The sequence below is a fragment of the Triticum aestivum genome, chromosome 7B (genome assembly GCF_018294505.1).
Source record: "Triticum aestivum cultivar Chinese Spring chromosome 7B, IWGSC CS RefSeq v2.1, whole genome shotgun sequence".
Taxonomy (NCBI): Eukaryota; Viridiplantae; Streptophyta; class Magnoliopsida; order Poales; family Poaceae; genus Triticum; species Triticum aestivum.
This window is the reverse complement of record NC_057813.1, coordinates 568,291,084-568,303,381: the sequence shown is the minus strand read 5'-3', so window position 1 is coordinate 568,303,381 and position 12,298 is coordinate 568,291,084. Positions and strand designations below refer to the sequence as shown.

General features: G+C 43.0%; 1 protein-coding gene across 1 annotated transcript; it reads left to right on the top strand.

Moving 5' to 3' along the window:
• The first annotated feature begins 915 nt into the window (after positions 1–915).
• On the top strand, positions 916–10,749 carry LOC123159275 (uncharacterized). The gene is made up of 6 exons (XM_044577103.1): positions 916–1,313; positions 1,404–1,490; positions 2,158–2,244; positions 2,346–2,432; positions 7,912–9,598; positions 10,161–10,749. Exons 2-6 carry the CDS (start codon positions 1,449–1,451, stop codon positions 10,484–10,486), a joined length of 2,229 nt encoding a protein of 742 aa, XP_044433038.1. The 5' UTR covers positions 916–1,313; positions 1,404–1,448; the 3' UTR covers positions 10,487–10,749.
• The last annotated feature ends 1,549 nt before the right edge of the window (positions 10,750–12,298 follow it).

Here is a 12,298-nt window from a genome sequence, read left to right as displayed (position 1 = left end):
CTTGCTGTGGCGGAAAAATTCTTCTATAAATATGGCAGAGGGTTTTGTAGGAATTTATAGCGGTTGAATGGACAAATGGCGATGAAGGTGAACCCCACACGACCTAGGGCGTGCCAGGTGGTTGTGTGCCCCGTGTGGCTCCTCACGATCTCCCCCGGAGCTTCTTGGGTCCTCTGTTACCCACAAAATCAAATTAAATCAACAAGTTATTTTGACCTTTGTAGATATTGATTTCCTACAAAACCAAAATATCATGCAGAAATAAGGAACTAACACCAGGCACTAAATTAATGGGTTAGTCCAGAAAAACAATATAAATTGGTATAAAAAGTATACAAAAGTGATAATATAACATCATAGAACAACAAAAATTATAGATCCGTTTGAGGTGTATCAATTGAAATGATGGAGTAGCTTTTTTGTTGAGGTGTGTTATACAATACTTGAAAGAAACACAGTGATATCAATTGATCATGGAAGACATAGAAATATGATTTCCAAATTGTTCTAGCAATAACCTGAGTTTACACCTTCGCACTAGTCTCGTCACAGGCACACACCTCACTGGCCCACCAACCAGAAATCCATCGGAAAATTTGTGGCACTGAGAAACACCGTACGCAAACACAATCCATCCAAAAACCATTTGGTACCACCTGCCATCCACCTACCCGGGATGCACGTCCTCCTTGCATCGCCGCACCCCTCCTCACCCTAAAAAATGAAACACACCTCCCCGCCACGTCATGTATCCGCGCAACCCTTTTTCCCATTCCCCGCCACCCATCTCTCACTCGACGACCCGCACCCTGCATAACACGGATCGCAGCCGCGCTCCTAGTCCCAAACCGCACAGCTATAAAGCCACCTTGCCCACATGAAACAACCATCAACATTAGACCTAACTATGTTCTCCCCCACCCACCGCCGCCACCACTCTCGAGACCTAACTATCTTCTCCTCCAACCTCAACCACCAATATTCTCTAGATGTAACCATCTTCTCCTCCACCCTTCGCCGCCACCACCACTCTTTAGACCTAACAATCTTCTCCTCCACCGCAACCACGAACATTATCTAGATCAAACTATCTTCTCCTCCACCCACTGCTGCCACCGCCACTCTCTTGATATGTTTGCCCTCATAATTGTGAGCCATTGTCTATGTTTTCCTCTTAGGTGAGATCTGTGGTATTCCAAGGCACCTATGCGCTGCACCATTCGCGTATTCCCGACGAACCATAGTCGTTGCCCAACTATTAGGCCATTCTCCATTTACATCTCGAACTAAAACGACGAGATCCAAAGTCAAAGGTAAGGATTTATTCACTAGGAGCAAAAAAGGTTTCTACTCATACCATGTTTTTATAAGGAGCAAATTAGAACTAGATGCATGTTACCCAGGCTTCTGCGGAAATCTCATTATTCAAGTGTAGTAAGTGCGTTAAGATGCCACTTTTGAAACGGAGAAGACGAGGTGTAAAATCCAAGGTAAGGAAAAGTAGTTTACTCATTAGGAGCATAAAAGGTTTGTCTTGATACCGTATTTGTTTTTTCTAGGGAGCATATTAGAATTAAATGCCTATTTTCCAGGCTTCTGTGAAAATCTCAAGTTCAAGTGTAGTAAGTTCGTTAAGATGCCACTTTTGGAACGGACAACACGAGGTCTAAAATCAAACGTAGGAAAAGTAATTTATTCACTAGGAGCATAAAGGTTTTTGTTGATATCATTTTTGTTTTTCCTAGGGAGCATATTAGAACTAAATGCCTATTTTCCAGGCTTCTACAAAAATCTCATTGTTCAAGTGCACTAAGTGCGTTAAGACTCCACTTTTGGAACAGAGAAGACAAGATCTAAAATTGAAGCTTAGGGAAAAGTAATTTATTCAGTACGAGCATAAAAGGTTTCTGTTGATACCATTTTCATCTTTTCTAGGGAGCGTATTAGAACTAAATTCCTATTTTACAGGCTTCCATGAAAATCTCATTGTTCAAGTGTAGTAAGTCCATTATGATGCCACTCTTGTAGCAGAGAAGAAGAAATCTAGAATCAATGGTGACGGGAAATAATTTGTTCATTAGGAGCATAAAAGGTTTCTGTTGATATCATTTTTGTTTTTCCTAGGGAGAATATTAGAACTAAATGCCTATTTTCCAGGCTTCTGCAAAAATCTCATTGTTCAAGTGCAGTAAGTACGTTAAGATAGCACTTTTGGAACAAAGAAGATGCGGTCTAAATTCAAAGGTAAGGAAAGTAATTTATTCAATAGGAGCATAAAGGTTTTTTGTCGATACCACTTTTGCTTTTTATAGGGAGCATTTAAGAACTAAATTCCTATTTTACAGGCTTCCGTGAAAATCGCATTGTTCAAGTATAGTAAGTGCTTTAAGATGCCACTTTTGGAATGGAGAATACGATGTCTAAAGTCAACAGTAAGGGAAAGCAATTTATTTAGTAGGAGCATAAAAGGTTTCTGTGGATACCATATTTATTTTTTCTAAGGATCGTATTAGAACTAGATGCCTATTTTCCAGGCTTCTGTGAAAATCTTATATTGTTCAAGTGTAGTAAGTGCATTAAGATATTCGACTAGAATTATACCAAGGTGGTCTTTTGAATTATTTGTGACTAGAATTATACCAAGGTGATATTTTGAATTATGTGTCTATGTTGATGAAATTGCATGAAGTAACCAATCAAGGGCACATCTATCCAACACAACAACAACCTCACCTGGGATTCGCTAAAAAATTCAGCCTATTGTTACTAGCTTCTAATTCAGCCTATTTTTTATTTACTATAAACTATAGAGAACCCCCCCCCCCCAGCACTTTAACTGTATTGCCAAGAAGAGTTACAAATTACAAGGATTACAAGAGGTAATCAAAGTGGTAAACTAAAAAACTAGTGAACTACAAGACAATACCTTAAGGAGGAAGAAAAGAAATCCATCTCAATAACTCATCTCTAAAGACATGTTTGATTCTATGCTGCATGAGAGTAATATCATGGATGAAAGCACTTCTCCATTTATTAAAGCTAGGCCTTTCATGCCTGAACACCTTAGCATTTTTTTGACTATCCAGATGTTCCAGCATGCAACAAAAAACAGCTCAGTGAAGAAAGGTTTTGCAAAATCTCGTTTAGCTTGTAGCACAATGTTGCTCATATCATCTCCCTATGGCCAACAGATTTGAAGATAATTCCAGACTCTCACACTGAAATTACAGTGGAAGAACAGATGGTCTCTGGTTTCCCTTGTTAGCAGAGGACAAAGAACACAATTAACCCCATCATCCATATGTCAATGCCTCCTATCAACCATATCTTTAGTGTTAAGCCTGTCCATGATCAACATCCAAGCAAACACTTTTAATTTCATTGCGCATGATGATTTCTAGATCCATAGCAGCAGAGGATTAAATGACAAGGTAGAATGCATGAAGGAATTAAATAATTTAGGTTTAAAAGCATTGCATGTCCCCTTCAAGTACCAGATATGTTGCATCAAAATCTCTGCTATGAGTGGTCATCATTGCCTAAATTTCCATATATTCATATATGCCTGTTCAGACAAAGGTAAATGAAACATCTCTGAGATATGATGTGCTTGAAAAGCTTCAGGTACAGTTATCCATGGATCTTTCACATACGAAAATAGCCTTGGAAACCTTGATTGCAAGTTGTCATAGAATCACCAAGCTTGCATCGGTCAGACCAAAACAGAACTGAATCTACATAGTTAATTTGCACCTGAGTTGTGTTTCTGAAATGATCCAGCATTTTGCATATATCTTTCCACCAAAAAAGATCCACAGCTGGCAGTACCCTGTGGTACCCTCCCATGATAATATGTATTCCAAACAAGAGATACCCATGGCAGATCCATATTGTTCAAAAAGTTATGCATATGCTTGAGTAATAGAGCAATATTCTGGACCCCCAAGTTCAAAATCCCTAAACCCCTTGCTTTTAGGCCTACAGATCAGGTCCCATGCTGCTAAAGATTGTGAGGGCTCATCTCTATGCTTTCTCCATAGACATTGTCTTTGGATTCTCTCCAGTTATTTTAGAATTCCAAGGGGGACTAGCAAACTGCTAAGATAGAATATGGGCATAGAGGACAAAGCAGAATTTAGAAACTGCAATCTTTCACCTTGATTGAGGAAGGAGGAACTTGTTTTCATTCTTCTTTCCATGCAATCCACCAATGGCATGAAGTCAATCATCTTTGGCCTAGTTACTAGCAAAAAAATTATGCAATCGTCATGATTTACTGCAATTTTATTGTTAAGCACTTATTTGCTAAGAATTTAATGACTTACCAACCAGAATATGTTTTTATTATGGTAAGTTAATAAAGCATGAGACAATTGATTCTATTTTATGGATGATGGATAGGAGAAAAATCAGAGATGGGAGGAAAAAATCAAAAAGGAGAAGGAAAGAGTGGGACGTATATAAGGAAAGTTGGACAAAAAAGAGGTGAAATGAGAACCTTGCGTTCTTTTTAAGTAATAAGTAGAGAAGATAGAGATTTTATTGTTAAGTACTTATTTGCTAAGAATTTAATGGCTTACCAAACAGAATATGTTTTTCTTATGGTAAGTTAATAAAACATGAGACAATTGATTCTATTTTAGGGAGAATTGATAGGAGAAAAATCACAAATGGGAGGAAAAAATAAAGATGAGAAGAAAAGAGTGAGACGTATATAAAAAAAGTTGGACGAAAAAGAGGTGAGATGGGAATCTTACGTTCTTTTGAATTAGTTGAGATATACCAATATAAAAGAACCAAAAGGGTGTACCAAATCAATCTTAGCCCTCAAACCAGTTCAATCCAACGACTTAAATTGCTCCAATGGTGAGTGTTCGACGTGTTCAACATGCAATTAATATTATAACAAATATCAACAGGAGCGCTAGTTACACAATTAATGTGTACATAATATCCTACCTAATACTCCCTCCGTTTCTAAATATAAGTCTTTTTAGACATTTCAAATGGACTACACATACGAATGTATGTAGACATATTTTAGAGTGTAGATTCACTCATTTTGCTCCGTATGTAGTCACTTGTTAAAATCTCTAGAAAGACTTATATTTGGAAACGGAGGGAGTATATGCGTGCAATTAATGACCTACCTAATTTCAGTGTAACCACGATTTCATGAGTAATTGGTGATGTAACTATTAAAATCATATGATTATTATGTCTATATACCAATATAAAAAGACCCAAGGGCAAATCCAATCAATCTTGACCATCAGACCAGTTCAATCAACGACATAGATTGCCCCAATGGTGAGCGTTCGACGTGTTCAACGCCCAATTAATATTATACCAAGTATCAACATGAGCGCTAGTCATACAATTAATGCGTATATAATATCCTACCTAATATATGCGCGCAATTAATATCTTGCCTAATTTCCATTTCATGAATATTTGCTGATGTTAGTATTAAAAGCATATTATTATTATGGTAAAGAAGAATGAAATATATTTTTAATATCAGTACAGACACAAGCGCTCATATACATGCCCCTATGAACGCACACACGCACACCCTGCCCCTATGAGCACCTGAGAGACTGAGCCGTCATATCATCTTGAGATTTACGAAGTCATCGTAGGCTCCTCGTCGTGGACGGGAACATCTCCCCCACTGAAAGCGCATCGGCGAAAATCCTGAAATAAATTCAGGAATAATGCGAGCATCAGGACTTGAATCCTGACAGGCTGGAGATAGCACTGTACCTTTAATCATCTAACCACACGTTGGTTTGCAAAGAATGAAATATTTGTTTAACATCAACACAATCGCTTATATATACGCGCATACACTCACCTCTATGAATGCACATACGCACACCCTATCATTATGAGCACCTCTGAGAGATTAGGCCGGCATATCATCTTGAGATTTTACGAAGTCATCATAGACACCTCGTAGTCAACGTGAACGTCTCCTCCCATTGAACGCGTATCGCTGAGAATCCTGAAGCGAGCATCAGGACTTGAACCCTGATGGGCTGGGAATACCACTGTCCACCTAACCATCCAACCACATATTGGTTCGCGAAGAATGATATGTTGTTGTCCAACAAAATTTGTTCCACGAACCAACATGTGGTTAAATGATTAGTAGAACAATAATATCCTCTGTCCAACAGAGTTCAAGTCTCAGACTTAACAGTGGTGCTTGCATTTTCATGGATTTATTCTAAACCTTCCGGTGATTTGCATTCGGTGGGAGGTGACGTTCCCGATAATTAGGTGCTCATACGAGTAAGATGTGCATGCGTGTTTTGATAAGGATGAATGTACTCCCATCGTTCCTAAATATAAGTCTTTTTAGAAATTTTAAATGGACTACCACGTGCAGATGTATATAGACATATTTTAGATAATAGATTCACTCATTTTGCTCTGTATATACTCCCATCGTCTCAAAATTCTTGTCTTAGACTTGTCTAAATACAAATGAATCTAGTTACATTTTAGTGTTAGATACATCCGTATCTTCCGTATCTTGACAAATCTAAGACAAAAAATTTAGGACCGAGGGGGTACGTATGTACGAGAAAAACAAAATTTGTTGCCCACCCACCTACTCACTCACCAGTGAATGTCCAGCTATTGAAACCCGTCGTCTCGTCAGTTTCCAGAAACGGCAAACAGTCAAAGTCTTTTCCATCTCTTCCCAAAAACCCGAGTTCCCTCCTCGCCCTCGCCGCCTCCTCCTCTCTCCTCTCTGCCACCCCGTGAGCGCCCCGCTGATCATAAAAGCAAAAGCCAGAGCGCAGCAGAGACCACGACGCGCAGCGCAGCAAGGAGAGGAGGCGGGTCGCGGGATCGGGCTCATCGCCGTCAAACCCCGGCGGCTCCGTCGGCGGCGCCCCCAGCCCCTGGGAGTCAGGTTGAGGTGCTGCGCGGCGCGGCGGCGGCCTGCTGCGAACCCCTCCTTGTTCTCGCGCCGGAGGGGACAAAAATGGTAAGTAATTGTCTTTCTGCTGAGGAAGAATCCCCCTTTCTCCGCTTTAGGTTTTGTCTGATTCTGGGAGTTGGGTAGCGTCATGTTGGATTTCGAAAGGCGTTTAAGCCGATTCGAAGGAATTGCTAAAACTTTGAGGGGAGGCGCTATGATTTTGTCGGATTTTAGTATCGGGAAAAAAGAGTCGCTGCTCGCCACTGGTCTCAGAGGGGGTATTGTTACTACGTAGCTTTGTAAGATCATCATGCAGTCTTATGCTAATACCATATCACTGATCTTTGAAAAAGTAAATATTACTCCAATTGTCCTGTGGGATAGTACCGAAATAGTTAACCTTTTATTTACACCGGCCTATTTCCGATGGTTCATTTGAATCCTAGGATTGTAAGCATCGAATTTTTAGTCTGTTTGTGAGGAACAACTGTCTAATCTAGTTACAGTTACATGTTTCTGGAGTGTACCATGGTGAAAATGGCCAATTGTTGACTGCCCTGTTGAAGTTGCTGTTAATTCATTGCATCGGTGCCCAGAGATTTGTTGCCCTGAACTTGTAATTTGTGAAGCTCTTGCCTTCAGTCTGTTGGTAAATATACTATGAGCCATTGCCCACGCCTCTCTGTGCTCTTCTTGAAGAGTTATACAGACAAACTGTTCTTTATCAGAAAAAAATACAGAACAAACTGTTTCACCCAGTGACACTATGTTTAAAATTCTAAGATACAGTGTTTAGTCGGATCACAGTCTTCTCTGTTCACATGTGGTAAATTCATCAATAGCAGTACATTATGTGCTGTCATTAACAGGAAGCAGATGAAATCTCATCATTGGTGAAATGTTGCACTCATGTTTTGGGAATTTGACATTTTAATTTTTGCACTACTGAAGTATCTCTCATTGCTTTTCTTCAGGTTTTTTCCGCACAAGGTCCTCAGACAAGTAATCATGGAAAAGAAAGGCATGGCAAAACCATTGATGAGGAAGGCAGCAGAATGAGCTGCAATTACTGCGGTGAGGTGGTTTGTAGTTACAGCCGTCTAGAGGAACATTTAGCAGGCATCAGGGGCAATGTTCGTCCATGCAACCAAGTACCGGACAGTGTCAGGACAAGCTTAAGGGGTTCACTTGTGGATCGCAAGAAAGATCAGATGCTCGGAAAAATGAAGAGACTGAAGCAAGAATATGATGAGGTTCCTCACACAAGCCCAGCCCTTCCATCTCCTCAAGTCCAGCAACCACAGCTACAACCAACTGTGTCCAATAACAACCGCTGCTTTGTTCATTATCAACCGGATCTGACGCAGGCCAAGGAAATCACATATAGTTCTTGTCAACCGAAACCCAAGGTTGAGACAAGTGATTCCGATTCTCAGTCGGCAAAGTCAATAGGCAAGTTCTTCTCCGAAGCTGCACCTGAGCCTGGTGTTCTCCATTCATCATCTTTGAGGGAGATGGTTGTGTTTTCCCATGGGCCTTGGGCTGTAATGCCTACGTACGAAGCTGTTCTGCAGGAGCAACTAAGAGAAACTGAGAACCGCGCAAAGGAACTCAAGCAAGAGTGGCAAACAAGTGGCTGCACTGTAATTGTGCATAGTTGGAAGAGCAAGTGTACCAAAAGCTTCGTAAGTGTCCTGGTGCACTGCAGCAAAGGTACGCTGTTCCTTAGATCCATTGACACCTCTGAAATCACTGAGGACTTTGATGAGCTAGAATCAATGCTTTCTCGCGTGGTTGAAGATGTTGGTGCCCATAACATTGTTCAGATTGTCATGAATGATGTGTCACCCCATATGCAGATGGCACGGCAGTATGTGCTAAATAAATATGATAGTTTCTTCTTCACACTATGTGCTGACCATTGCATCAACCTTCTGCTTGAGAAAATAGCAGCGCTCGAGCATGTCAGTGAAGTCCTAATGAAGGCAAGGGAAATTACAAGGTTTTTATATGACCATGCACTGCCAATGAAACTGAAAGGAAGGTATGTTCAGGAGGAGATTTTGAGCAGTTCTTATTTAAAATTTGTGGCAATGTTCATCATATTAGAGAGGTTAGTTTCTGCAAGAGGAGATCTGGTGCAGATGTTAAACTCGCCTGTATGGGTTTCCTCTGGTTGGGCTTGTCTTGACTTGTTCAAGCGTATCCAGAGCATAGTAAAGACAGATGATGAATTTTGGAATGCTGCTGCAGAAGTCGTCAAGGTTACAGACCCACTTGTCAGTGTGTTGTATAAACTGGAATATGATATCTGTCCGATGGGTATCTTGTATGAAGCCATGGATAGAGCAAAAGAAGAGATATCTCTCAATATCGGAGATGAAGGTGACTTTTATTGGTGTATGATTGATAGGATATGGGATGATTACTTGCATAGTCCTCTCCATGCTGCCGGTCAGATGCTAAACCCAAAGATCTTTTACACAGCTGGATTCCAGCCTGATACTGAGATCAGCAGCGGCATCGCGGCCTGTACAACCAAACTGGGCAAGGCTCATTACAATGCCATTAAAGCATCTGCACAATTGGAAGTGTATGAGAAGAAGTTGGGCTATTTCGACACAGATCCAGCAATGCAGCAAATCATGGAATTACCACAAGGTAAGCTACACCCTAACCTCTTGCAAAATGCCTACTCCCTAATCATATGTACTTGTATTGAATCTTTAGAGCGAGCTGGAATAGTGTCACGAGGCCCTCCAGGTAATCTGATATGCGCATTTGTGCACTGTAACATACAGTGCGCCAAACATATTTAGTTAGTATGTGAACATGTCACAAACATACCATGTCAAAATGCACTTGTATTTGAAGTCAGCATGTGTAGAATGTTCGACTGCTCTGCATTAGACTAACTTATCAACATGGTTGTTTTAAATAATAGTAGCATAGAAGTTAAAAGGTTAACCGATGAATGTGACGATTACTTCTCTGCAACAGCCTAGCTTCTCAACTGCATTTCTATAGCACAGGAGTATGTTGCAAGTTGCAAACTGGGGTATATGGTCTGCTTTAACTGTACAGGAGCCTTCTTTTCTTCTGTTTTCACTTCAACTTTCAAACCCAAACTTACCCCCACTGAGATCATCACTATTTCATTCATCAGTTCACATCATACTACATGAATTACTATCTTCTTACCACGTTTCTCACCCCATTGCAGTTGAATGGTGGTCGACGCACGGGGCTCGCGTGCCCGACCTGCAGACCCTTGCGAGGCGGGTCCTGAGCCAGACTTGCTTCGGTGCCACCAGGTACAACATCGACTGGAGCCTGTCGGAGAAGCTGCACGCCGAGTGGGACGAGATGACGCTGCCCGAGCAGGAGAGGTTCCGGCACAAGGTGTACGTCCACTACAACTGCGTCCTCGCCGGCTCCGCCCCACTCCTGCACGGCTCCTCCGTGAAGCAGCACGACAGGGTCACCTTGGTGCTGCAGGACTGGATCAGACCGCAGAAACAGGCCGCTGGGTCGCCACTGACTGAGTGACGGCCTTCAGTTGTGCCTGGAGCGATGCTTTCGCCTCTCCTCCGTTTTGTTATTTGTTTGTGTGTGTATGCTGCTGTAATCCTGTGCAGCAGTAATCTGTCGGATGCTCACTAGTGGCATTCCCTTGGTACTGTCGTGGTCTGCTGAATCTCCCGGGTTTTTATTTCTTGAACTTCTGCTGGATTGCCAAGTTAGTTATGTTGTTGAAACCCTGCTGAATTTCCAAGTCATTATTTGTTTGTGCGGAGAAGCCCTGATGAATTTCCAAGTTATTATAACTATGTTTGGAAAACGTAGTGTCGCTCTGTTGGTAAGCTGTGCGGGTGTGCAGTGAGCCCACCTAGATTCAAGTCTCGGACTCAAGTTGTTTCTTCTATAAAAATATGTCGCCAAGGTAAGTAGTATATTCTACTGTAAATTAGTTTTATTTTCAGGCAGTACAAAGTGGATTAGCTTTTTTCTTCAGCATAATGTGGATGACAAAATTTCATCTGTGATCCCTAAACTTGCGCTCGAACCCACTTTAATACCTGTACTTCAAAATACACAAATATTTTTTTGCATGGTAAAATACCTCAAATATGGTCGCTAAACTTGTTAAAGGACGGTCCATGTACGATTTTTTGTACGTTTTTCGTTGACTGGCACATGGTTGACCGGTCAATCGCCACGCGGCGATGACTGTGTCCCACGGCGTGGCATCACATTTTGCAAAAAATCCGTGCACACAAGGCCCCACCTGTCAGCTGGCTGCCGGAGTGGGAGAAATAAAAGGGTGTCCTCGGCTCCAGCACACTGCGGTGTGGTTGCGCCGCGGAGCCCGCATGCGTGTGAGTCGCTGACGGCGAGCCTGTGGGGACCGAGATCGCTCTGTGGGAGCACGCCTGCGCCCGAGCTGGAGCAGAGCACCAAGCAGACACCATGCCGCACGCTCGGGAGCCCCCCGCGGCGAGTGACGAGACAGAGGCGTTGGCGAAGGCCGCCTGCACGGCGCTACCACGCGGCCCCAGCAGCGGCCGCGGAGGAGGAGCCGGTCTCGAGCACGCAGGTGAAGCCGTCGCCGAGACGAGGGAGCCGAACACGCCCTGGACCAGGTTGGATCCCCTTGGCATTTGCGTGCTCGGCGATGTGAATGCGCACGGACGGGGAATTCGGTCGAGAACCTAGCGTGCATGCATGACGAGGCAAGTGGAGGAGGAGCTGCGGATACCTTTGAATCTTTGATCTTGAAGAGCTTGCAGCGGACGCGGTGCATGCAGCCGGCGCAGTGGAAGCCAGCGGTGAGCACCACCGTGACGATCACCGGCTGCCATGAACCAAATCGAACGATCAGTCGAGCAGAACAATCTCATCAGCAAAACGCTGCAACAGATGAGAGCGGGACATGATGCGAGTCGACTGGAGAGAATAGATAGGATTCAAGGACAAACCATGGCTGGCTTATTGTTGTCCTTGCCGCCTTCCCCTTCTCGACATTGCCGCCGCACTTGTCAATCTGCTCCTTCTCCTCCTCCTTCTTTTCAGGCACCTGCTTGCCCTCGCCGTCGGCGCACTTGTTCTTGTCCCCACCACCGCCACCGCCACCCTTGTTGTCTTTGCCGCCGACGAGCTAGACCTTCTTCCTGGTCTTCGAGGCGACGCGGTCCCTAAGCTTCTTGGCATCGAAGCGGGCCGACAATAGTCATGGATCCCTTGTCGACCTCCATGGCCACGCCCTCCACCCCTGCATGTCGACACGCGCACTCACGGAGCCGATCATCGTCAGAAAATTAAGGGAGAAAAGCATGCACAGACACGTGCGGAGAGAACCGA